The sequence below is a fragment of the Beauveria bassiana genome (genome assembly GCF_000280675.1).
Source record: "Beauveria bassiana ARSEF 2860 unplaced genomic scaffold BBA_S00001, whole genome shotgun sequence".
NCBI classification, from domain to species: Eukaryota; Fungi; Ascomycota; class Sordariomycetes; order Hypocreales; family Cordycipitaceae; genus Beauveria; species Beauveria bassiana.
In genome coordinates, this window is record NW_007930836.1 from 1,779,506 (window position 1) to 1,800,410 (window position 20,905).

At 53.8% G+C, this 20,905-nt stretch overlaps 8 protein-coding genes across 8 annotated transcripts; 3 read left to right on the forward strand and 5 right to left on the reverse strand.

Annotated features, from left to right (window-relative positions):
- Positions 1 to 23: 23 nt before the first annotated feature.
- On the reverse strand, positions 24 to 1,523 carry BBA_00579 (Ubiquitin-conjugating enzyme E2C-binding protein; the record flags this gene model as incomplete). Its single annotated transcript, XM_008595676.1, has 2 exons — positions 24 to 614; positions 912 to 1,523. The coding sequence occupies 2 exons, from the start codon at positions 1,521 to 1,523 to the stop codon at positions 24 to 26; spliced, it is 1,203 nt and encodes a 400-aa protein (XP_008593898.1).
- A 318-nt stretch (positions 1,524 to 1,841) lies between these two features.
- Positions 1,842 to 5,988, forward strand: BBA_00580 (Rad17 cell cycle checkpoint protein; the record flags this gene model as incomplete). The annotated part of the gene is made up of 4 exons (XM_008595677.1): positions 1,842 to 2,325; positions 2,381 to 3,004; positions 3,050 to 3,146; positions 3,336 to 5,988. The coding sequence occupies 4 exons, from the start codon at positions 1,842 to 1,844 to the stop codon at positions 5,986 to 5,988; spliced, it is 3,858 nt and encodes a 1,285-aa protein (XP_008593899.1).
- Positions 5,989 to 8,515: 2,527 nt separating this feature from the next.
- On the reverse strand, positions 8,516 to 8,833 carry BBA_00581 (uncharacterized protein; the record flags this gene model as incomplete). The annotated part of the gene is made up of 2 exons (XM_008595678.1): positions 8,516 to 8,720; positions 8,781 to 8,833. The coding sequence occupies 2 exons, from the start codon at positions 8,831 to 8,833 to the stop codon at positions 8,516 to 8,518; spliced, it is 258 nt and encodes an 85-aa protein (XP_008593900.1).
- A 3,843-nt stretch (positions 8,834 to 12,676) lies between these two features.
- BBA_00582 (GDSL-like Lipase/Acylhydrolase) lies at positions 12,677 to 13,714 on the forward strand (the record flags this gene model as incomplete). Its single annotated transcript, XM_008595679.1, has 4 exons — positions 12,677 to 12,899; positions 13,007 to 13,052; positions 13,141 to 13,329; positions 13,474 to 13,714. The coding sequence occupies 4 exons, from the start codon at positions 12,677 to 12,679 to the stop codon at positions 13,712 to 13,714; spliced, it is 699 nt and encodes a 232-aa protein (XP_008593901.1).
- A 218-nt stretch (positions 13,715 to 13,932) lies between these two features.
- Positions 13,933 to 15,253, reverse strand: BBA_00583 (PCI domain-containing protein; the record flags this gene model as incomplete). The annotated part of the gene is made up of 2 exons (XM_008595680.1): positions 13,933 to 13,962; positions 14,018 to 15,253. The coding sequence occupies 2 exons, from the start codon at positions 15,251 to 15,253 to the stop codon at positions 13,933 to 13,935; spliced, it is 1,266 nt and encodes a 421-aa protein (XP_008593902.1).
- Positions 15,254 to 15,791: 538 nt separating this feature from the next.
- BBA_00584 (uncharacterized protein) lies at positions 15,792 to 16,073 on the forward strand (the record flags this gene model as incomplete). The annotated part of the gene is made up of 1 exon (XM_008595681.1): positions 15,792 to 16,073. The coding sequence occupies one exon, from the start codon at positions 15,792 to 15,794 to the stop codon at positions 16,071 to 16,073; it is 282 nt and encodes a 93-aa protein (XP_008593903.1).
- Positions 16,074 to 16,476: 403 nt separating this feature from the next.
- On the reverse strand, positions 16,477 to 17,448 carry BBA_00585 (peroxisomal membrane protein 24; the record flags this gene model as incomplete). The annotated part of the gene is made up of 5 exons (XM_008595682.1): positions 16,477 to 16,856; positions 16,929 to 17,059; positions 17,139 to 17,165; positions 17,248 to 17,363; positions 17,434 to 17,448. The coding sequence occupies 5 exons, from the start codon at positions 17,446 to 17,448 to the stop codon at positions 16,477 to 16,479; spliced, it is 669 nt and encodes a 222-aa protein (XP_008593904.1).
- A 780-nt stretch (positions 17,449 to 18,228) lies between these two features.
- BBA_00586 (DNA polymerase POL4, putative) lies at positions 18,229 to 20,706 on the reverse strand (the record flags this gene model as incomplete). Its single annotated transcript, XM_008595683.1, has 1 exon — positions 18,229 to 20,706. The coding sequence occupies one exon, from the start codon at positions 20,704 to 20,706 to the stop codon at positions 18,229 to 18,231; it is 2,478 nt and encodes an 825-aa protein (XP_008593905.1).
- Between the last annotated feature and the right edge of the window lie 199 nt (positions 20,707 to 20,905).

Consider the following 20,905-nt stretch of genomic DNA (forward strand, 5'->3'; position numbering starts at 1 on the left):
AAAGGGGCAAGCTCGGCTTCGCCTCAGGCTGGCTGAGGAACCCATCTTTCAAGCAGACCGACTTGCCACTCCTGAAATGATCGCTCAGATGATGGCAACATGTATTTGCTGCATGTCAGAGTTTCGCGTGCCACCTTTATCGCTTGTGCTGGGAAGTTGACGTCTTGGACGTCATTTGACAAGGATTCCACCAACTCGAGAGCCTCCTTCTCCCCAATCTCTTTGAATAGCACTTTGACTGCTGATGTCGGAGTCGATTTCTGGTTGCCGGTAAAGATGACGTTATTGTTGAGCACCCAAAGCTGCAAGTGACGCAACGTGTTATCTGCGGGTATATTTCGCGGCATGACGACAGACTTTGAAGAACCGGATCGAGCTATCGTGGAGAGAAGTGTGGCAACAAGGCAGTCGGAGCTCGACGGTGGCTTTTGTACCGAGGATATCTCGCAAGAGATTTGCCATTTGTAGAAGGCGACTGTGGAGGCGAGGACACTGAATGTGCCAACTTCGGTAGCGCAATTACTGCAGCTGATGGTGAGAAACTTTTCCTCTTTGGTAGCTTGGATTGCGTCTTGGCTGCTATCAAACTTTTCAAGCGGATTTGAAGATGAGAACTATTAGAGTTAGCTTGATGAACCTTGCTGTTGCAAGAACAAATGGCCATGTGTCTCGTAGGGTAGCCCAGACGATCCGCAGCTCTGAAAAGTCGGGTGCAAAAGAGACTGCCCAGCCAGAGGCGTCTTCCAGAAACCCATCCTTGTGGAGGGTACTCTGAGAGGCGCTGCATCAGTCTGAAAGGGCAATGAATCAATCTAGGGGAATTGTATCGATGACCATGACATTGGGGGCTATTGCCCTGACTTGGCCACCTTCTATTTCCCCACTGGGTGAAGAAGGGGAAGCTAGCTCACCTTTATCGAGCCGCAATCTTCCTCTGCAAACAGGAGTGAAGTTATGTCAACAAATCCTACTCCGGGCTGTGCTGTGATGGCGCTGGCCGCACCATACCCACGATGCTGGAGGTCGCCATCTTCGGCCGTGTCGTGGTCAATGGGTTTATGGCAGTGCCAAAACTCCATCATTTCGGCCCAATTTTCACTTGGCAAATCTTTCCACGTCGTGACTGTTGCACTATTGATGAAGATCTGCCCACATGCTCGACAGGAGATTGGAGAGCCAGGCTTGATCACTGACGCTGGCCATGGCAGTGGTTGGTTCTCGGGAAGAAACTGCCTCTCCGGGACGCGAGCCGGTTTCAGAGGAAACCTCCATGTGACTTCAGTAGATCCTTTATGCGAAAGCGGTAGCGTCCCTTTTACGGGCGCGGTTGCGGGCAGAACGGCCTCGCCAGAGGTGCCATTGTGGCTGATGCGAAATTTGCGACCCTCGTCCAAGATTTCAGCGGTGGTGGTGTGGTCGGCGGGCGTAGGCAAAGATGCCTTGATGGTAACCTGACGGATATTGGTGAGCAGCTCAGCGTAGATGAGAATATCGTTTCTGGATGGCGGCGCAACGGCGGGCATGATGGAACAAGGAGTTGAAGTGCTGAGCGGCGAGGTTTTGGCTGGCATAGGATACACGATGCGAGCATGTGAAGCCAGTGCTGATTAAAGCTGAAAACCACTGTAGTTGGACGTTACAGCGGCACCAGAGCGCCAAATGCCAAAATTTAGCTGCATTCAGCACTCGTTGGGGCGCATCATCCCACTAAACTGGTCAGCGCTGGCCCGCCCCCACATTGTCCCAACATCACACCTAGCTCAACGAGACGTACGATCCGATTCCATTGCCCTCACCTTTGCCACCCTCGAGGCTCGAGCTCATCTATAGGTTTGCCTGGCATGCTTTCGTTTGGATCAGTTTCGGCGATCAAGGCCAAGCCCAACGCTACTCCCGCGACTACAGTAGCCGTCGAGGCGCTGCCTGTTCATGACATCGAGACTGACCAAGAGCGCCGAGGCCGTTCACTCAAGCATCTGCTCAAGGCCAATCACGTCAACTACGCCGTGGTATACAAGAACCTGCAGCTTAACAATGTCAATTCTCACAACTTGAGCACAGCTTACATTCTTGGTGCCAACGAGAATGACCTCAATACCATCTACAATGAGCAGATCAAGGATCTGGAGCCGTGGACGCCCTCACCCGCCGAGGTAATAGACGAAGATTGGAGAGACTTTTTGGGCGACCGCAATTACCAGCGTGCCTTTGTCGACTATTACGAGGACAAGCTTGCCTTTAAATTTGCCTACGACTGGAAGCAAGAAATGAGGCACGTCTTGACCGAGGGTGATGAGCCTCTCATAAACTGTCTCATCGGCGCTTGTGAGTACTCTTACCCTGCAAACACGATCGAGAGACGCTTCTAACTATGCTTTAGTTGGCCATCCCCTCGAACATCTAGCGCTAGCTTGCGAGATCAACAGCAGAGCGCTTGCCATGGAAGCTCTAAGTCTCACTTGCATCCACTACAACGAGTTGCACAAGTACCTCGATGAGCCAAGCTACACGAAGCCCTCGACGCTACCATCCTCGTCTTTGTCGCAACTTATCTCAAGACTCGCCAAAGGAGGAGGCTCTCAAGTAACTGTGACAGCTGACAAGCACGACAGTCTTGAGTCGCTCTTTTCGCAGCAACAAGAGCTAATATTGGATTATTGGAATGCCTGGCACATTGTCGACGCGACAAAGCAGTTTGAAGAGCTACAGCAAATTGCGGTGGCCTTGTTTGCATCATCAGGACTCGAATCGTTCAGTTTTCTTGCTGCCCAGCTTTTATCCGCCAGCAACTCGATACGAATTCTCCTGCCATACATTCCCGCTGAATATCACGTATCGATGCTGCGGCAGTGGTGGCTATTAGCTATTGCCGTCTGTTTGCTGACCGGACGGCCCGAGCCAAACTCAGCCAATATTCAGAAAGACGCGAGTGGCCGAACATGGAAGCACGTTATCGACAAGGCAATCAATGGCCCTTACTTGGCAGACGCAAGCTACATGAAAGGTATGTAGATTGTGGCTTTGAAAGACACACACTAACGTCTCGCAGCCGTTCGTGCCATCAAGGAGGCATCATCAACGTGGGGTGACGCGGACGACCTATACCTGCGCTCCGCTCTGACATTTGTAGATAATTTTACAGAATGGTCAAGCTGACATGCTCGCCCGATCGAGAAAGCAAAAATAGCGATATTAATCTAAAGTCTTAAGCCCGTAGAGGAAGATGTTTTAAACGCGACCCATTGGAGGCTGGACGGCCTGTTTGTGTGGGCCTAACGCAGCTAGCTCAAACTGCCTGTCATCCCAGTGCGTGAAACCACACTTTCCATCTTCAGCACTCGGCAACCCCAACAGCGGCGCAATCTGCCATTGAATCATGCTGAGTTGCCAGCACGTCCTGCCGATGCCAATCTCACGGTAATGGCTCCGCCTGCGAAGCGCCGCCGGCGGAACACGGTTGATTCGGCCGACGAGCACGATGACGACGCCGACCATCAGCCCTCGCGCGCCAACACCCTTAACAACTTCCTCCTCGCCTCCCCGAGCTCTCCCAGAAAATCTCGCATCGCCACGGCGTCCCCCAGTCCGAGCAAGGGCCGAGGTGTTGCCTCCAAGAACGGCACCAGCCCCCGCAAGAGCTCGCTCTCCAAGAACGGCGCCGGTCCGAGCCCCCGCAAGTCGAGGGACGCGGGTCGTGGTGGCAGCGATGAAAAGGGAAAGAGCGGGGATCTGAAGCTGCTCTTCTCCAAGCAGGCGCAGCGTGCGTCCAAGGCTCCGTCTGCGGCCGGAGGCGACAGTAGGACGCTGTCGGTCGACGACATTGTGAGCGACCCCATCTCAGAAGACGACGAGATTTCCGAACTCAAGGCGAGCTCGTCAAGCCTGGTCGGCCAGCACGCGCGCAAAAGACAACGCGTGTACAGTCAACAAGCATCATTAGATGCGACGACATCCAGCCAGCGATTTATGAAGCCGCCACGGCCGACCAACGCCGACGACGACGATCTCCGACCTTGGTCCGAACGATACGGCCCGCGGAACCTCGACGAACTCGCAGTACATAAGAAAAAGGTGGCCGATGTCAGACGATGGTTAGAAGAAGTCGTTAGCGGCAGGCTGCGGCAACGGCTGCTCATTCTGAAGGGTGCTGCGGGGTCTGGCAAGACGACGACGATTCGTTTGCTGGCTAAGGAGATGGGCTGCGAGCTTCTCGAATGGAGAAACCCTGTGGGAAACGCAGGCACTGGATTTGTCTCATCTTCGGCACAATTCCAGGATTTCCTTGGTCGTGGAGGCAAGTTTGGTGCTCTGGACCTTGACAGCCCGTCATCAACATCTACTGCGTCCAGCAACGCGAATACAGACAATGACAAGCGAATCATGCTTATCGAAGAGTTTCCAAACACCTTTTCCAGATCTTCCTCTACTCTGTCATCCTTTAGAGGAGCGTTGCTACAGTTTTTATCTAACCACGTACCGTCACTGTCCGTTTTTTCGCAATACGGTCGGAGGGAGCCAGTTAAGCCCGTCATATTAGTCATTTCAGAAACACTTCTCACAACCACATCAGCATCTGCAGATAGCTTGACTGCGCATCGACTGCTAGGTCCGGAAATATTGGGACATCCAGGTGTCGGCGTTATTGAGTTCAATGCCATTGCCCCATCATTACTCGCCAAGGCGCTTGAGCTTGTCGTTTTGAAAGAAGCACGAAAATCAGGTCGAAGGCGAACACCCGGCCCGATGGTATTGAAGAGGCTGGGCGAGATTGGAGATGTTCGCAGCGCAATTTCATCGCTCGAGTTTTTGTGCCTCAAGGGAGACCAGGTGGCTGACTGGGGTGCCAAGGTCGCGTTCACGAAGCAAAAGAAGAGCACCAAAGATGGCATCGGCATGACCCAGGGCGAGCAAGACAGTTTGGAGCTAGTTTCCCAGCGAGAAGCCAGCTTGGGCATATTTCACGCCGTCGGCAAAGTCGTGTATAACAAGAGAGAAGAAAAGGCATCCGGCGATGAGGCAGAAATCCTGCCCCATTATCTTTCCCAACACTCGCGACCACGGAAATCGCAAATATCAGTCGACACACTGATCGGAGAAACTGGGACAGACACGCATACCTTTATCGCAGCTCTACATGAAAACTACATTCTGTCCTGCGAGAGCACTGGTCCAATGGACCTTTCTACACCGATGGACTATGTCAATGAATGCATCGAGCATCTATCGCTCAGCGATCTCATGTGCCCTTCTCAGGATGTCTTTTTCGGTGGGCGAGGCGGCTTTACCGGCCGAGACTCGGGCAGTCATGTGCTTCGGCAAGACGAAATGATGTTTGAGGTGGCTGTGCGCGGCATGCTCTTCTCGCTGCCCAACCCTGTCAAGCGTAAAACAAGCGGCATGGCTAGAAGCAGCGACGCCTTCAAGATGTTTTACCCCGCAAGCCTGAAGCTCTGGCGAGCCAAGGAAGAGATTGGCGGTCTTGTGGACATGTGGTCATCACGGATGCTCCGGGGAGAGGACCAAATCGCTAGGAAGGAGATGACGGCCGGCGCCAATGCGTTTCGTCGCAACCCGAGACTGACCGCATCAGCAGCGCAGTCGAGCCAGGCCCCACCGACGAAGCGAGAAGGTTCCAGCGCAGAGGACGACGACAATCAGACGGCTATGCTGTCGCTGGGAAGCGCGGCACGGCGAGAGCTGCTGCTCGAGAGGCTTCCCTACACGGCGTTGATTGCGCGTGCGCGGAAAAGCGGACCACGTACGCGCGAGCTGGAAAGAATTGTGTCGTTGAGTGGCATTCCTGGCTCCAACGAGGAGGAGGAGGATGTGGATGAAGAGGGGGGCGCGGCAATGGGCGAGGCGTGGGCGACGGACAAGCCATCCGAGGAAGCGAGCCCGCGGAAGAAGCGCCAGGGGATCAAGTCGGGCGCCGTGACGAGCATGCTCGCGCAAAAGCTGGTGCTGAGCGATGATGATATTGAAGACTAGAAAAAAAAAGGGCATTTTGCATGAAGCAAGAAAACATTGTGTATAAATACGAGCTTATAATACTGTTTGGGCTTGGAATTGCAAACGGTTGGGTTGCAAGAGGATATCAGGGGGCTGGGGGCGCATGTAACTGTACTGGACATATACCATTTGCTATTTGAAGACATGAAAAACTTTTCATCCATTGCCTTGCGTAGTCATGTGCCACTTTTGCCGTGTAACTTGCGGCGGCTGTCTGTATGCAACACTCGTGTAAACCATGAGAAATTAGACATGCGTATGCACATCTGCATCGTAACTTTTCTAGGCATGTTTCCTTTCCATCTTTACCAACCTCGACCCCGACTCCGGCTCCGGCTCCGGCTCCGGCTCCGGCTCCGTCCCCCACAAAATCGGTCCCGGTCGCAACCCCTACACTGCGCTGTCCACTCCCCCCCCCCGCAGGGTACGAGCAACGAAAGGATGCTGTGCTAGACGGGACGACGATTTCGGTCGAGTGCTGCCCAGAAGCGCGTGGTAGTATGATGGTATCCTGCAACGCCTATTCTAACTAGCGAGTAATCCTACCACCTCAATCTACTTGGATTCCACGGCGGTGGAGGCGACCATTATAAGCGGGGGTTCAGTTTATTTTCGAACCAGAGAAAAAAAAAGGAAACGACAATCATAAGGCGCATAGCACGAAGCTGTTGTATTCGAGGATAGCAGAAATAGTGAAAAGCAGCAGAGAAGATGAGCAATGTAGACAGGTAGGGTTTGATCACTTCATTCGTTGTAATATCTACCTGCGAGAGCCACTACCTTTTGGCCATGGCGCGTCGGTGAAGATGGATGCTGTCTCGGTTGGACGATGTAATAGTCAGTCGCTTGGAGCGCCGGAGAGCAGTGCGTAAAGATCACTCCTCGTTTGGCACGCAATGCCCGCCCTTGAAGCGCATGGTGCGGCCGTCGACACTCCGCAGCCAGCTCGTCGATGCCCACGTGCAGCGTGTAGTGAATGATGTAGAGACGTTGATGCATCTCTTCCGTTCTCCGAGATCAAAGTCTCAAGGGAGCGGGAAAAGCGTTCTCCGATGATGTCGAGGACCCAAAAGGCTGGCATTGTAATTGTACTGTGTCGTAACTTCGGCCGTTACAGGAATGGTCCGCAAAGGAGCATCGGTGTTACCATGCTGCGCGATGCTGCTTTCCAGTTATAACCAGGCCCGAAAGCTTCAAGTGCCATTGCGCGGCCTCGAATGTGCCCGCGATGAATCGCACATGAACCACGGCCGAGGCAAAGTCTGCTGTCAGCCATGGTGGCCGTCTTCTTGCCAAGTCTAACAAGGAGCAGAGATTTCTGCGAGTTGACACGTCAGCTTGACGAGCTCGTCAGGTCCGGTCGAGTCGGAGAACCAGGCGGGCTGGTTCGGTCCGAAAAGTATGCCGGGTTCGACGGGTGGCGGGCGACTCGGCTTTCGTCGCCTGTGCGATCGGGGAAGAAGACGAAAGCTTTCATTTTTCCCATGCAGCAAAAGTATAGATTGCTTTGTCTTGGAAAACCGGACGTCTGTTACTATCTTGCATTTATATACTGACAGTAGGGGAACTCGCACCTGTAAAAGTTTGTTGTGGCGTCGAGCCTTGTGGATGATGATGTTTTGGGGAAGTCGGTAGCTTGTCAAAGACCCCGAGCTACTGCGGGTATCTGAGTCTCTGGAATTGTGGTATTACATTGACGGAGCCTTTTAAATCCTTGTTCATAAAGCCCTTGAGTATATTCCCTCGAGCGCGCCGGTTTTGTGGAAAACTCGCACATCTGACGACAGCCGTCATAGTTCTGTTTTCTTGGCGGCTTTCAAGATATATCAACTGATCATGGCCGTCTCATTCAAATCGCATATTTCGTATGGTGTTTGTAGGCTTCTTACAGTGCTCTGATCCAGGCGAGTAGTGCTCTTCAGCTGGTGTTCCTTGGCTGGCGCTGGCACTGGCGCCCTAGCACTGATATTCCAACGCTGATTCTTCAGGCATCTTCTATTCTTTTTGAGGGTGGCTTTGGATTTTATGAGGGCCATCTATGTAATAGCTACAGCTGTGAGACACGCCTGGCGAGAATGTCTCGTGGACGTTCAGGCTGTTGCAATGTACCAGGTACCTGACAGAGCAAGCGCGCATTCAGCGGGTATAAACTCTCACATCTAGTCTAGAAATTCGAGATTTGAGTAGTGATAGGGGAATTACTTGAAATGCAAACATATAGCATGTCTACTTTGATCCTCGGCCACAACTCTTGGCGTGCATGTGTGATTCGGAGTGAAGCTTGGCGAGCACCAAGTGGCCGAGTAGGAGGCTTTGTATGAGGGCGTTGTATTCGGTGCATTTCTTATAATTTCAGTTCCCGAGGGAGGACTAGATACATATCATTTCATTCGTTTAGCTATTGCTATATTCTCACAGAACCCATACTCAAGACACAAAGCCAGTGGCTGTGGTGGCAATCACTGTGAGCCATGTGTCCATTAGATGAACTTTGCAGTCCCAGCTACTAGGCCCTGACTGCAGTCGAGAGGGTCGACTTTTGTCCTGCCCCGCCATTTCCTGGGCCGGATCGAGGGTTTGGCATGTACGACTGCTTGGCCTGAATCACAACCACACTGGGGTCGTCGATGTTTTTCAACATGATGTTGATTCTATCATCGCGGAGCTTGGCCTGTTCATCGACAGTGAACGAGCGCTTGAAGCACCGCTTACTTATTGCTAGATATTAATGCCAGTGCCACGTCTTTCTTGGCAGAGTTCAGTTGACTTACTCGACGATGCAGCCGTGGTCGGCAGTCATCGAAACGTTGGACTTGGAGGTCATGTCGAGTGCCTTGTGATGGTCTTTTGAGGAACAGAACTTGGATGAAGAAAGAGAATGAGCTTTTTGAACTTTGAGCGCAAGCTACAAAATGCTTGTTACTATCGAAGGGGGGTTGCTCCTTTTATGCCTGTGAATCGACTGCGAGAGTTTACCATACACCACCTGAACATTACCGCAACGGATATGAAACGCCTGATGAAATAACCTATCGCGACCCTGACATCTTTTATGCACCAATAGATGGCATTTTAAAGCTTTTAACTGCGTAGCAATGACGACGATCCTCCCTGCCCAATACATGCGCGCAAGAACCGACCATGTCAGGTCTCCATGGCAATGCTCGTTGCATGCTACGAGGGCTGCAGGTACACATGAATCAGATTTTCCAAATCAAGTATTGGTGCGTTAATTGAAAGACAGGGCTGACTTGCTTGCCCCTGACCATCTTCAAAGGAAAAGCCCGTCGTGACCGGGAGCTGTGTGGGATTCCCGTATCCATGGAAGCAAAAGCTGGCGCGCCCAGAAACATGGCACAGTGCGAACCACTGCGAGCCATGAGAGACTGTTGACATGTGAATGAAAAGATTTTGAGAGTGGCAGATTGAGGGTGGCTACTCGCAGAGCTTGGGGAACTGGCAAGGCGTTCGATGGAGCTTTGTAGAATTGAAAGGCAACCAGCCGCAGATATGCAAAGATGCTGTCCTCTGACGTGTGGCGAGTGCGTCGTGTACACACGGAAGCTCATGCCAGTGTGCCTAATTAGCTGTTCAAGTAAAGGATGACGGGCTCGAATCAACTGCATGCAGAGACCAGCTACTTGGCTATGCTAAGGTGCCATACGATACACTATGCATGGAAAGACAGCCTCGTGGCCAATTTTCAGTCTGATCCAAAGCACCACTCTGTATCTGGATCACACCTTGCACACCTCACGCAGGCTGGTACCAGTAGTTCCAGCGCAACCCTCCCGAGTAGTCTCTGCCAAGCCGCTTTTCGGGTTCTTATGGCCCGGTCCCGTAGGCCATCTCGGTTATGAGCGGGTTTCTTCCTCATCAAGACCTTCAAGCCGAGAAACCATCAAGTTGTCTAACGAGGAGCACGCGATACACTCAGAGCGAGCTGGCCTTTCGTCATCCTTTTTTTTTTTGCTTATTCCTCCGGGTTTGTGCTCATGCAGGCTGCAGACGGAGAGTCTCATGCACGCCTCCTTCAGCCGGCGGGGGGTTCGAGCTCGACTACAAGAGGCGAGGAATCTGCGGTTGGGGCCAGCCATAGAAGTAAGCGGCACATGAATGGCCTGACGAGGTTTGTGCTTGCATCAGGCAAAGCAGGCACATCCCCGCGGGGCGCCGTTCCAGAAGAAAGGGTCACAGCAGATCGGGACTCGTAACCCAGGTCTCTTCATTGGGCAGAGACATGTACGGCAATATGCGAGAAAAAAAGACCCACAGGGCCTATCCGACAGAAATTGTGCGAAAGCTATGTACAGCTGATTGACGCCCACATTAGCTTCTCCCGGAAGGCTGGCGGTACGTGGCCGGACGGTCATGCTCTATATTACAGTTCGTCTACAATCAACAGCCACGTCGATCAACACGCCCACTGGGGTATCCATAGAATAAGAACACTCAAGGGATACCAGTTGAGGTCCACGTAGGAGATGCTGATGCCATACTCGACGTACATTCATGACCCTGACCCTCTCTCGTTGAAGAGAAGAGATATGTAAATAAAGTCAGTCAAGATTAAACAAAATTTATCATAATCAAAAAGATGGATAGCTTAGTAGTGGATGGTAAGAGGCAAAAGCCCTGGAGGTTACATAGCTCGTGTGGGCTGTGCGTTGACGGCTAGCAAATCACACGGTACGCCATGGGTTCTCTGTAGAGGGTTGTCCCCGATCCCCTATTGCAGGATCACGAGCAATGCTTTGCAAATTTGACGTAAAATGGTGACGGGCAGAAAGCAGGGCGAGAGACTCTGGAAAGAAAAAGGGCTACGAAAGCAATCGCCGATGATTTGGTGCGTCAGTCATCGTGATACAGCACAGAAGACATGGAGCCGGCCCGGGCGGAAAGGCAAGGGAGCAGCATGTGCTGTAGAACACGTGACCATACAGGCAGCAAACCAAAAGTTGCTTTAATTACCTAGTTATCGCGATTGCGAATGACGCGTCGCCCCCCTTGCTGACCTCGAGCAGTGTCGATATTGCCCTCCCTCGAAAAAGTTTTTCGGGTGGTGTTGCAGCTTTGACCGTTGGGCTGCTGAGCACTAGTTGGAGTAAAAACGCCAAGCATTATTTGACAGCGGATAGATGTAGAAGTGGGTGTGGTTGAGCCTGCAAATTATGAGCAGGTTCGGCTTCAAGGTTATGGGAAGTGGTTTACTCGGGCCGTCATCTCGTGGGCGGATTGGGAGGGGTGGCGGACGCTGTCAGGCACTGTGTGTGATGGTAAAAAGGCGCATCAGGATTTAGCTCACTACTTCTTGGTAGTTTATACAGTGCGTAAGAGCGGATGCTAATGTATAAGAGTGGCTTGTATTTATAAATGTATGCCATGTCGTCCTGTATCGAGCCGCTGAGACACCCTGTTGCCCGGTCTTGCAGGAAAGCCTCGAGTCTAAGAGACGCAGTCTTTGGTGGTACGAGAATAGTCTGGAGACCGGGAAAACCGAACTGATTTTGACGACACCATCTGCCGCAAGGGTTGTTACTGATGAAGCCTTTTTGACTCTGTCCTGATGGCAAACGAACACACAAGAGTGGCAAGCCGCAAGACACTCGCCCCATGACGTCAGTCTGCTTAATTTCTTTACCTGCTAGGCATGATTCTCTGCCTCATGCTCCAATTTCCCAAGATTCTCCATCCTTCATCTTGTACATTTCGGGCACACGGTCAAAACTCGGACGTGAGTTGGTTGCACTGCAGGTCGATACCATAGTTTTACAGTCAGTAGCTTGGTGGTTGGGCAGGAAGTAATTTATTCACGCCCAAAAGATTGTTGTGTAATCTAGCCCAAAATAGGAAAAAAGTAACTTACAGACGCTTCAACTTGTTTCGAGTTTTTCCCTGGACCACATCATTTATGAGGTTTTAACTCATATTTGCTTGTTTGTAAAATGCCCAGCGGCAAGCAGATTATTGTTAATATCATTTGTAGTTTTATTACGGAGATAACCCGCGATGGCGACGCGAGCATGTCCATGGTCACTGTACAAATAGTTCTTTTGTTTTACAATTTAAACACTATTGTAATGAAAATTCTCAACGAATTCCTCCTTCTTTTAGCACAAAAAGCTCTAGAAGTGGCATATTTCTTGGTCATTGCATGCTTGCACACTAGCCTATGATGAGATGTCGCTAGTGAATGGCTGCCCACTAGCTAGTTGTTAGCCAGTCAACCAGTACAGAAACTAACATGCGAATCACATTCTCTTAAAAGTTGGATATCTGATCGGATAGATAATCGCTCCCTAATCCTAACCCCAGAAAATAAATTGTCTTGGCCTATTTCCTTGCGCCCGCACCAAATCCCTTGCGTTGCAGAGACGTCGCCATCACCAAGGACAGACAGACAAGTTCCGTTCCCCTCCCCCACCAAACGCAGAATCACGAGCCTACGTTTCACCACCTGCATGCACACTCAACCGCCCACCCAACCGCCCATTTAACCGCTTATCTTACCGCTTCATCCAACCGATTAAAACGCCTTTAACAGATTCAATCTAGTCAAAAGCCGGTCTCTTGTTTCTTCGGGCGCAGCGTGTGCATTTCTCACAGATATATACATTCAAAGCTTCAGCAGCAGCAGCAGCAGCAGCATTCGTTGCCAAACACAACCATGCCCCTCAAGAAGCCGACGACGCTGCGCATCCTCTGCTTCGGCGACTCCCTCACCCAGGGCTTCCACTCGTTTGGCCTCGGAGAGCACCCGTACTCGGGGCGGCTCGCGCAGCGCCTGCGCGAGGCGCTGCCCGAGGGCATCAAGCTCGAGATGCGCACGAGCGGCGTGCCGGGCGACGTGGCCGCCTTTCCGAGTTTCCGGGAGCGCTTCACCCGACAGAGTGCGTGTTTTTTCCCCGTGGTTCAAACAATGAATGAAAGCACAGAACTCTCTGCTGTGTTACAAGACACGAAGAACAAGTAATGTACTAAACAACTTACAATGCAGTTACGTTGATGCCCTTTGATTGGGTCATTACGCTTGGTGGCACAAAGTAGGCAACCCCCCCCCCCCCCAAAACCTGCTTCCTGGTATCACCTTCGCCCGCGTCCAACTACAAAGTGCTTACACTCTGTGATTAGCGATATTGCAATGGGATGCCGTGTAGACGATACTTTCAAGTCGCTGCAGGCTGCGTGGCAGATTGCTCTCTCACGCCGCTGCAATGTTCTCGCTCTCACGGTGCCCGAGACGGCTGGCAACTTTTCTAGCGTCACTGCCAAACGCAAGGACCTCAATACGCGGATTCTCAGTTTCAAAGCCGAAAATTAGTACGTTGTTTCTTCTCTCTCTCTCTCTCTCTCTCTCTCTCTCTGTGTGTGTGTGTGTGTGTGTGTGTCTCCCCCCTCTCTATTCTTTCGTTTTTGTCTTTTGTTTCTGTTTTTGCAATTCGACTAGTTACTGACGACTACCAGCCACACACTCGACCTACACCAAAAAATCCCATACAATTCTCTCAACGACTCGCAACGCGACCTGTACTGGAACGACGGCGTGCATCTCACCGAGCAAGGTTACGACTGGATGGCCGATCACATTGCCGACGCGCTCATCCCGCTCGTCCTAGGCGACATGGCGCGGCTCGACGAGGAGGAGGAGCACCCAAAAGGTATTACCAGAGGCTATGTGGCGGTGCGCAAGTCAGACTTGGACTAAAGTCTGTGTGAATTAATACGAAGCCAGTCTTTTTGTCCTTTGATAATTTTGATTTCCTTCTGCTTCATGAATTTTTAAAAAAAAACGATACTTGAGTTCCATGCCTTGATTTCTTTTCCTCTTTTTGGGGGGCCAAATTACGGCAGGTATATATGCTAATGCTAATGGCCAAAATGAAAAAAAAAACGCCGTGCCCCAGGTCCATGATGCGTCAAGAACTAAACCGCCAGATGAGTAGCAACAAAATCCTAGCAAACGTTAGCTGAAACGAGATGAAAGTGTGCAAGAGTGGCTTTGACCTACCGGAAACTCCTTTTGCAGCGAATTGGTGACTTGCTCGACCTGCTGTGCCAGGCTCTCGACGTTGGCGTCCCACTTGCGCGTCTGCTTGCCGACCGTCTCCTTGGCATGGGCGCTGCTGCCCTTTTCGCCCCCCGTGGCCTCGCCGCCGTCGAACCAGACAATGCCGTCGAGCTGGTCGATGCGGCCGACGAGACGGCCCTGCTCAATCATGCGGGCCGTCGTCTGTTCGGCGGCCGGAGCGTCGAGTCCGAGCAGCGCGCCGAGAGCCTCGAAGCGGATATTGTCGTAGAGGCGTGAGGCGCCGCGCAGGTTGTGCTCGACGACGGCGCGGTCCAGCACCGTGGAGCCGTCGGCCGTGGTGGCGAGCTGGTGCGGCGGCAGTCCGGCGGCAAACGCGCGCACCTCGTCGGGCGCCAGCAGGCGGTCGAGAAACATCTTTTCCAGTATGCCAAACTCGGCGAGCTGCGGCGCGCGGTCGTCCTTGTAGAGGCGACCGAGAGCGCGGCTGCGCATCGGGCCCGCAGGCGCGAGAATGGCGCACTTGATGGCCATGCCGAGCGTGTGCAGCCGCTCCTCCTCGGCAATGGCCGGCGAGAAGCTAATCTCGTGGTAACGGCCGGCAGCACCGAGAAAGTCGCGCTTGGCGTCTTGGATGCGCGCCTGCGATAGCTTAAAGTGCAGCGTCAGATCCGGGTCCAGCACCGTGTGCATCATGTTTTTGAGCTTGTTGAGGTACGTCTCGGCCGCGAGCGAGTCCTCGACCTCGAGGTAGTTGCGGACGATGCGTATCCACACCCTCGCGCGGTCCGCGTCGTCGACCTTGCGCTGGGCGCTGTCCAGCGGAATCTCGGCGAGCGTCTGCGCGGCCTGCCGAAAGTCGTCGTTGCTCTCGTGCGCGCCGGCCACGAGCTCGCCCAGCTCCGCCGCGGCGTCGGAAAAGGACGAGGGCTGCGCGGCGAGCAGCGCGAGCGTGTGCGAGCCGACTTGGATGCAGACGTCTTCGTTTTGCAGCGTCTTGAGCGTGGCGATAAAGGCAGCGAGCACGGTGCGTGTGGACACGACGCCCAGGGACTGCCGGAAGAAGGAGTCGGCGATGGCGTTGAGATCGTCGATGGCGGTGGCGGGCGCGGACAGCGTCTTGATGTCGGCGAGGAGGGACTCGTAGAGGGGCGCCTTTGCGTCGGTGCTGCTCTCGGCGCGGGCAATGGCCTCGGCCACCTTGGGATTGGGGGCCATGGCGAAAAAATCAGGTGGTGATGAGTTGATGATGGAAGTTGGATCGAGCTTGGAGGTTGGAGCTTGCTGTGGTGGGGGCGGGGTGTCACGGCAGGCAGTAACGTGCAAACGAGTGTACAGAGCTAGGCAGATGGCAGATGATGATGGCATCTGACTACAGAGTCCAAGATTAAAACAGACTAAAAGTGGTTCTGCGTAAAACTATTCATTTTTTGGACTTGAATTTGTCATGAAATCTTATTCTCATAGCCAGGTGTAAGCTGCATCTCGGCCATTGGCGATGGCATTCTTCGGGCTCGGCCTCGGGTTCGCTGTCGCTGTCGCTCTCGCTATCGTTCCGCGCTCAGCCAACAGGTCAGCACCAGTCCAACCAAGTGCACATCATCAGCGACAAATATATATATCTCACCAGATCGGCAGTCTTTTAGAACTAACCAGCATTATCTTTTTCAGTTTCTTCACGTCCAAAATCATCATCCTCTACAATAAAAAAAAATTCCCTCTTCAAACCACACATAATAGCCAGTCCACGTACACCATGGGTCTTGTCAAGAAGCTCATCCTCGGCGGCACCGTCTACGGCGTCGCCCGCGAATTCAACAAGAAGCGCGACAGCGAGCCACAGAGCCGCCAAGCCGCGCCAGATTACAATTCTCAGCAGCACTCGCGGCAGCAGCATTACTGCTATCATCCTCAGCAGCAGCCATCATACTGTGCGCCGTCGCAGCAGCAGTACCACCAAAAACTACCTGCGTACGAGCAGCACCAGCCCGCACCGTCCAACTACCAGCCCCAACGAGTCTGGGACGAAAAGCGATGAATTCGCATGCTTTTGGGCATTGTAGGATTTGAAACAAGATTGTAATTTAGAAGAGAAACACGGCATCTGGTTTAGACTTGTGTTGCTAGAAATCACACATTACTTATATCCCATGTCTTGATTGACAGTCTCGCAGTCAACTGAAGAGTTGTCAGTGATATCACTCGTTGCACAACTGTATAGATTCGATGGGTATAAGGTTGATCTTGTCCTCGTGTAAAATGCTAGTGTAAATCTTTGCCCATGACAAAACTCAAAAGACACAAAAACATAATGCAACCACAACTCTATCAAAACGCCTGGAAACCAAAAAGACCCGATAAAATGACATACACACCAGTTTATATATCGACGACGACGACCTACCCCTGCCAGCTATCTCTCTCTCTCTCTCTCTCTCTCTCTATTTGTTATGCCAGACCAGCGTCCGCAGCGATTCCCAGCTGTCGCAGTCCTTGTAAATGTACGTCATGCTGCTCCGCAAGCTGCTCTGCAGCTCGTCCGGGTGGTACTTGAACAGCAGCATGACGGTGCCCCACGACAGCGCCGCAAAGACGGGCCACGCGGCGCTATTGATGCGCGACCGCAGCGGCTCGTCGGCGACCCAGGGCAGCGGCGTGGCGCCGGGCTTGACGGCAATCTTGGCGAGCCCGAGGCAGACGCGGGCAAAGATATAAATGACGATTTGCTGGCTGACGCTGGAAATCTTGCCGGTGCGCGGGGAGCGCTGGCCAAAGACAAAGTAGCCGCCGACGAGGCCGGCGAAGAAGGAGTCGTAGGGGCCTGTGTGTGGAAAAAAGGGGAACGTGTTAGCAGTTATTAGCTCTAAGTTAGATAATCAGTGAGGTTTCGCACCCTCTTTGCCAGGCGTGGGACCGTAGTGTTTTAGAGCTAGTAGGACGAGCTTGTAGATGGTGGCGAAGCGTGCCAGGTTGGAGGCGTGCTTTTTGGTGGCGCGAAAGACGAGCTGGCATTTTTGTCGGAAGCTATACGTTTCTCATCAGCATTCCCAACCCCCTATCATATTGTCTTTTGGTCGATGGTGGGTTGGTGTCGCGAACTCACGTTCCGGATCGAAATAGAAAGACCATGCTGGTGGGGGAGGGGAACAAAGTTAGCAAGCGACGACAGACACTGGGGGGAGGGGGGGAGGATGAATGAAGGGCCAACATACACGAGCGCATGTGGAAAGCGGACCTTGGCGCCGTAGACGGCTCCGTTGCGCGCCGTCTTGACGAGCGACAGCAGGTCATGGTATCTCGGATCGAGGATGATTTGCTCGAGCGCGGCCTGCCGAAAATTTGTCAATTGAGGGCGTGCTCGCTGCAGATGAATACGTGGTCGGAAAGTCTGCGCGTACCTTGAGCGACTCCATCGTGGATGCCATCGCTGCTGCTGCTGCTGCTGTGGTTTGTGGATTGTTGTGGTTGAAGAGGTGAGCAGACGGGGGAGGAGGGCGGCGGCGATGACAGCTTAGGTTCGGCCTCGGCTCAACGGACGATGCTTGATGCGCTTTCAGTGGGTCGAAGTGGGAAAATCCGCCGTCACAAAACGACAAAGACGGGAGAACGTTGGCCAGGTCAGAAAAGAAGAAGGAAAGCAAACTCAAAGACACAAAAAAAAAATATGATAAAACGGCAGAAAACGTGTGTGTAAGAAATAAGAATGAAAAGTAAAAAAGGTTCGCAGCATGGGACGAGCCTCGGTGCCCGCCCCCCCGGCCGTTGTACCAAAAGCTTCCCACTGGCCCGACCGACGTCCGCGGGGGTGGGAAAGCCACTTTTGCGATGACGTGCCCCCGCAAATTTAGCGGCTCTTCAGATTTGGGGGGGGACCAGCGGCTCACTCAGTTCACATGCCAAAATTACGCTGACAGCTGGCTGTGACGGGCCAAGTTTACATGTGATTTAAATCTGTGTTTTCCCCAGACGCCATCTGACAGTTCCCACCGGCAGCAAGCTTTTCAAAGCAGATTCGTTAATTATGGGCTTTTTTTTTGAATTCGCCATCTAGTAATACACAAAATACAAATCACATATTTAGGCCCAATATCTAGATTATCTCACCCTAACCCACCCCTCCCACTACCACCAACCAACGTCCGTCTGACCAACCAACATCCCAACCAACAACCAATGTCCCAACCAACAACACATCAACACCACCGCTCCGTCGGCTCCCTCCACTCCACCCCCAAAATCTCAAAAATCCTCCTCTCACACCTCCCCTCCACCAGATCCCCCTCCACCGCCACCATCCCCCTCCTCCCCCTCCTCCCATTTTCACCCGCCGCCGCCGCCGCCGACTCTATCCTCTTATACAAACCCTTCTGATTCAGCCTCATGCCCCTTTTTCGCGCCAGCAGCCTCAAACTCCTATTAAACACATCATCCCCCGTAAAATAAATCAACGCCCCTCCCATCTCCGTCTCCGGCACCACCAGCAGATCCATCCTCCGAAACCTGCCGCTTCCGCCCGGCAGCACGCAGCACCCCTGCCAGATGCTGCTGCTGCTGCTGCTGCTGCTGCTGTCGCTTCCACCCCCGCCCGCGAGCGTCGCGACAATAAACCCGCTTCTCTGCAGCCGCGTCACCAGCTCCCTCAAAAACGGCGCCAAATCCGCCGCGCACGTCGTGTCGGGCCGGCTTAGCATCATGTCCACGTCGCCTGATACAGGCGCACCTCGGCGGTAGCTGCCCCCAATGGTAATCTCCACCGCCGCGTCGATCCTCGCCGCTTCCGCGCGCACCACAGCCGCCAGCGCCTCGACCTCGTCCCGCGGAATCTTTGTGTGCAAGTCCTCGTACCGCTCAATCCCCAGCCTCTGACCCGGCGTCAGCCTGATGCCGCTGTCTTTCCTCACCACATCCTCGAGCGTCCTCATCCCCCACGCCGCCCACTGCGCCGCCAGCGCCGGCCCCACGCCGTGCACACCTAGAAACAGCCGCAACGCCGCGTTTGCTCCTCCTCCATCATCGTCATCCCTTTCCGCGTGCTCCAGCCTCTGCAGCCGATCCGTCGTGGCAATCTCTTCAATCTTGGCTGCGAGTCGTTGCCCGACGCCCGGCAGCCGCAGCGCCTCCCGCGCAGACGAAATCTTGGTCGGCTGCCGCCGCAGCGTCGCAATTGCCCGCCGGTACGCCATGACGCGCCACGTGTCGCTCGTGCGCTCATAGTACGACAGCATGGCTTGCAGGACCTGCACGGTACGCGCGTTGGCGCTGCTGGCATGTGCGTCGAGGGAGCCGGCGTGCGCGCAGGCGAAGCGCTCCAATGAGGGGCCCGCGCTGGCTGGTGCTGCTTTCTTGGGCGCCGGCGCGCGGCGCTGGGATGCCCGGTCGTCTTCGGAGCTCGAGTCGTGGCTTGCCGGAGAGACTGTCTCCTCTTCATCGTCATTGTCTAGAGGCAAGTCTTTAAACTCTTGCATCATGTCAATCACTTCAGTCAGCTCATCGCCCGGCGCTGTGCTGCGTCGCTTCGCGCTTTCCGTCTGCGGTGCCTCGCAGGCTTGTGCTTCGTCTCGCGCCGTATGGACATCTAGCACAATAGGCTGCGAGTCAATGCCAGGCGACGCCTCGCTCGCGTTGGGCGGTGTCGCTTCTGGCGCAGTATTCCACTTCTTCGGGTTCCGCGACGGTTCACTGAGCCGCAGCTTCTCCTTGGCACACACCACTTCCTTCTCCCCGGCCTTTTCCACTTTAGCCTCCACCGTCGTCCTCTGCTCCCCGCCAGCCTCCTCCTCCTCCGGCTGCCCGGCCAGCATGTACCGCTTCTGCTTCCCATCTAGCAGCGCCCTAAACTGCACGCACTCAATCGGATAGTCTTCATTCACAATCACCACGCCGTCCCTCTTCCTAGCCACCGCCTTTTCCGCGTCTCGGTACCCGATGTCTCGGTCCACAATAATGTGCGTCGCCTGCGCCGCATCGCTCGTCCGCGCTGCGCCGTACTCGCGCGCCTTTTGCATCCGCAGTCTGCGCGCCGGCGCAATCTCATTGTCCGGGACGTAGTAAAAGACCAGCCCCCGGAAGATTTGCTCCCCTTCAGGGCGCATATTCACCTGCCCTTCTTTGTTTCTTTTTCTTGTCGTGCTCGACGACGACCAAGATTGAAGCTTTGGCGGGGGGCGGCACGGAGGTCGACTCGGCTCTGCGCTTTTCGCAGACGCGCGCCGTCTCTTCGTAGCATCGATCGGCGTCTCGCCAATGAACTCGACGTCATCGTCTCCATCATTCTGCAGTAAACCATCGACGACGTTTCTATTCCTCTTGCTGCTTGCCTTTGCCGGCTTCTTCTTGACTGCAGGCGTCGCTTGCGCCGAGCTCGTCACCACCACTACCACCACCTCGTCACCAGGTGTCTCCTGCACTTCATCTCCCATCTCCTCCTTGCTGTAATATTCCTGAGCGCGCGGGTCCGCTTCTGAGGCAGCCGCTTCGCGCGGCGACGCCTTGCGGAAGAATCGCCGGTGACGGTGCCGCATGCGCTGCTCCCGCGGGTCTAGCTCGTCGTCGTCCACTTGGCCCTCTGCGTTGGCATCAACGGCATCTGTTTCGTCGTCACTGTGCGGCAATGGCTTCCACTGTGCAAAATAAGTCTTTTTGGCCTCGAGCGACGGCTGTTCCTGCGCCATGGTCAATCACTCAATGGGGTCACCGTGAAGATGCACAAGGTTGCATGCATCGCGGCATGCGCACAGAGTTCAAATCTTCTGCTGCAAATCAACGACAGCTTTCAAGGTCACGTCAACGTAGACATTTTGCGTTGGCTTTGGTCGAGTTAGGCAACCCCGTTGTGTTTTTATCAAGGTGTGTAGGCAAGGTGTGTAGGAA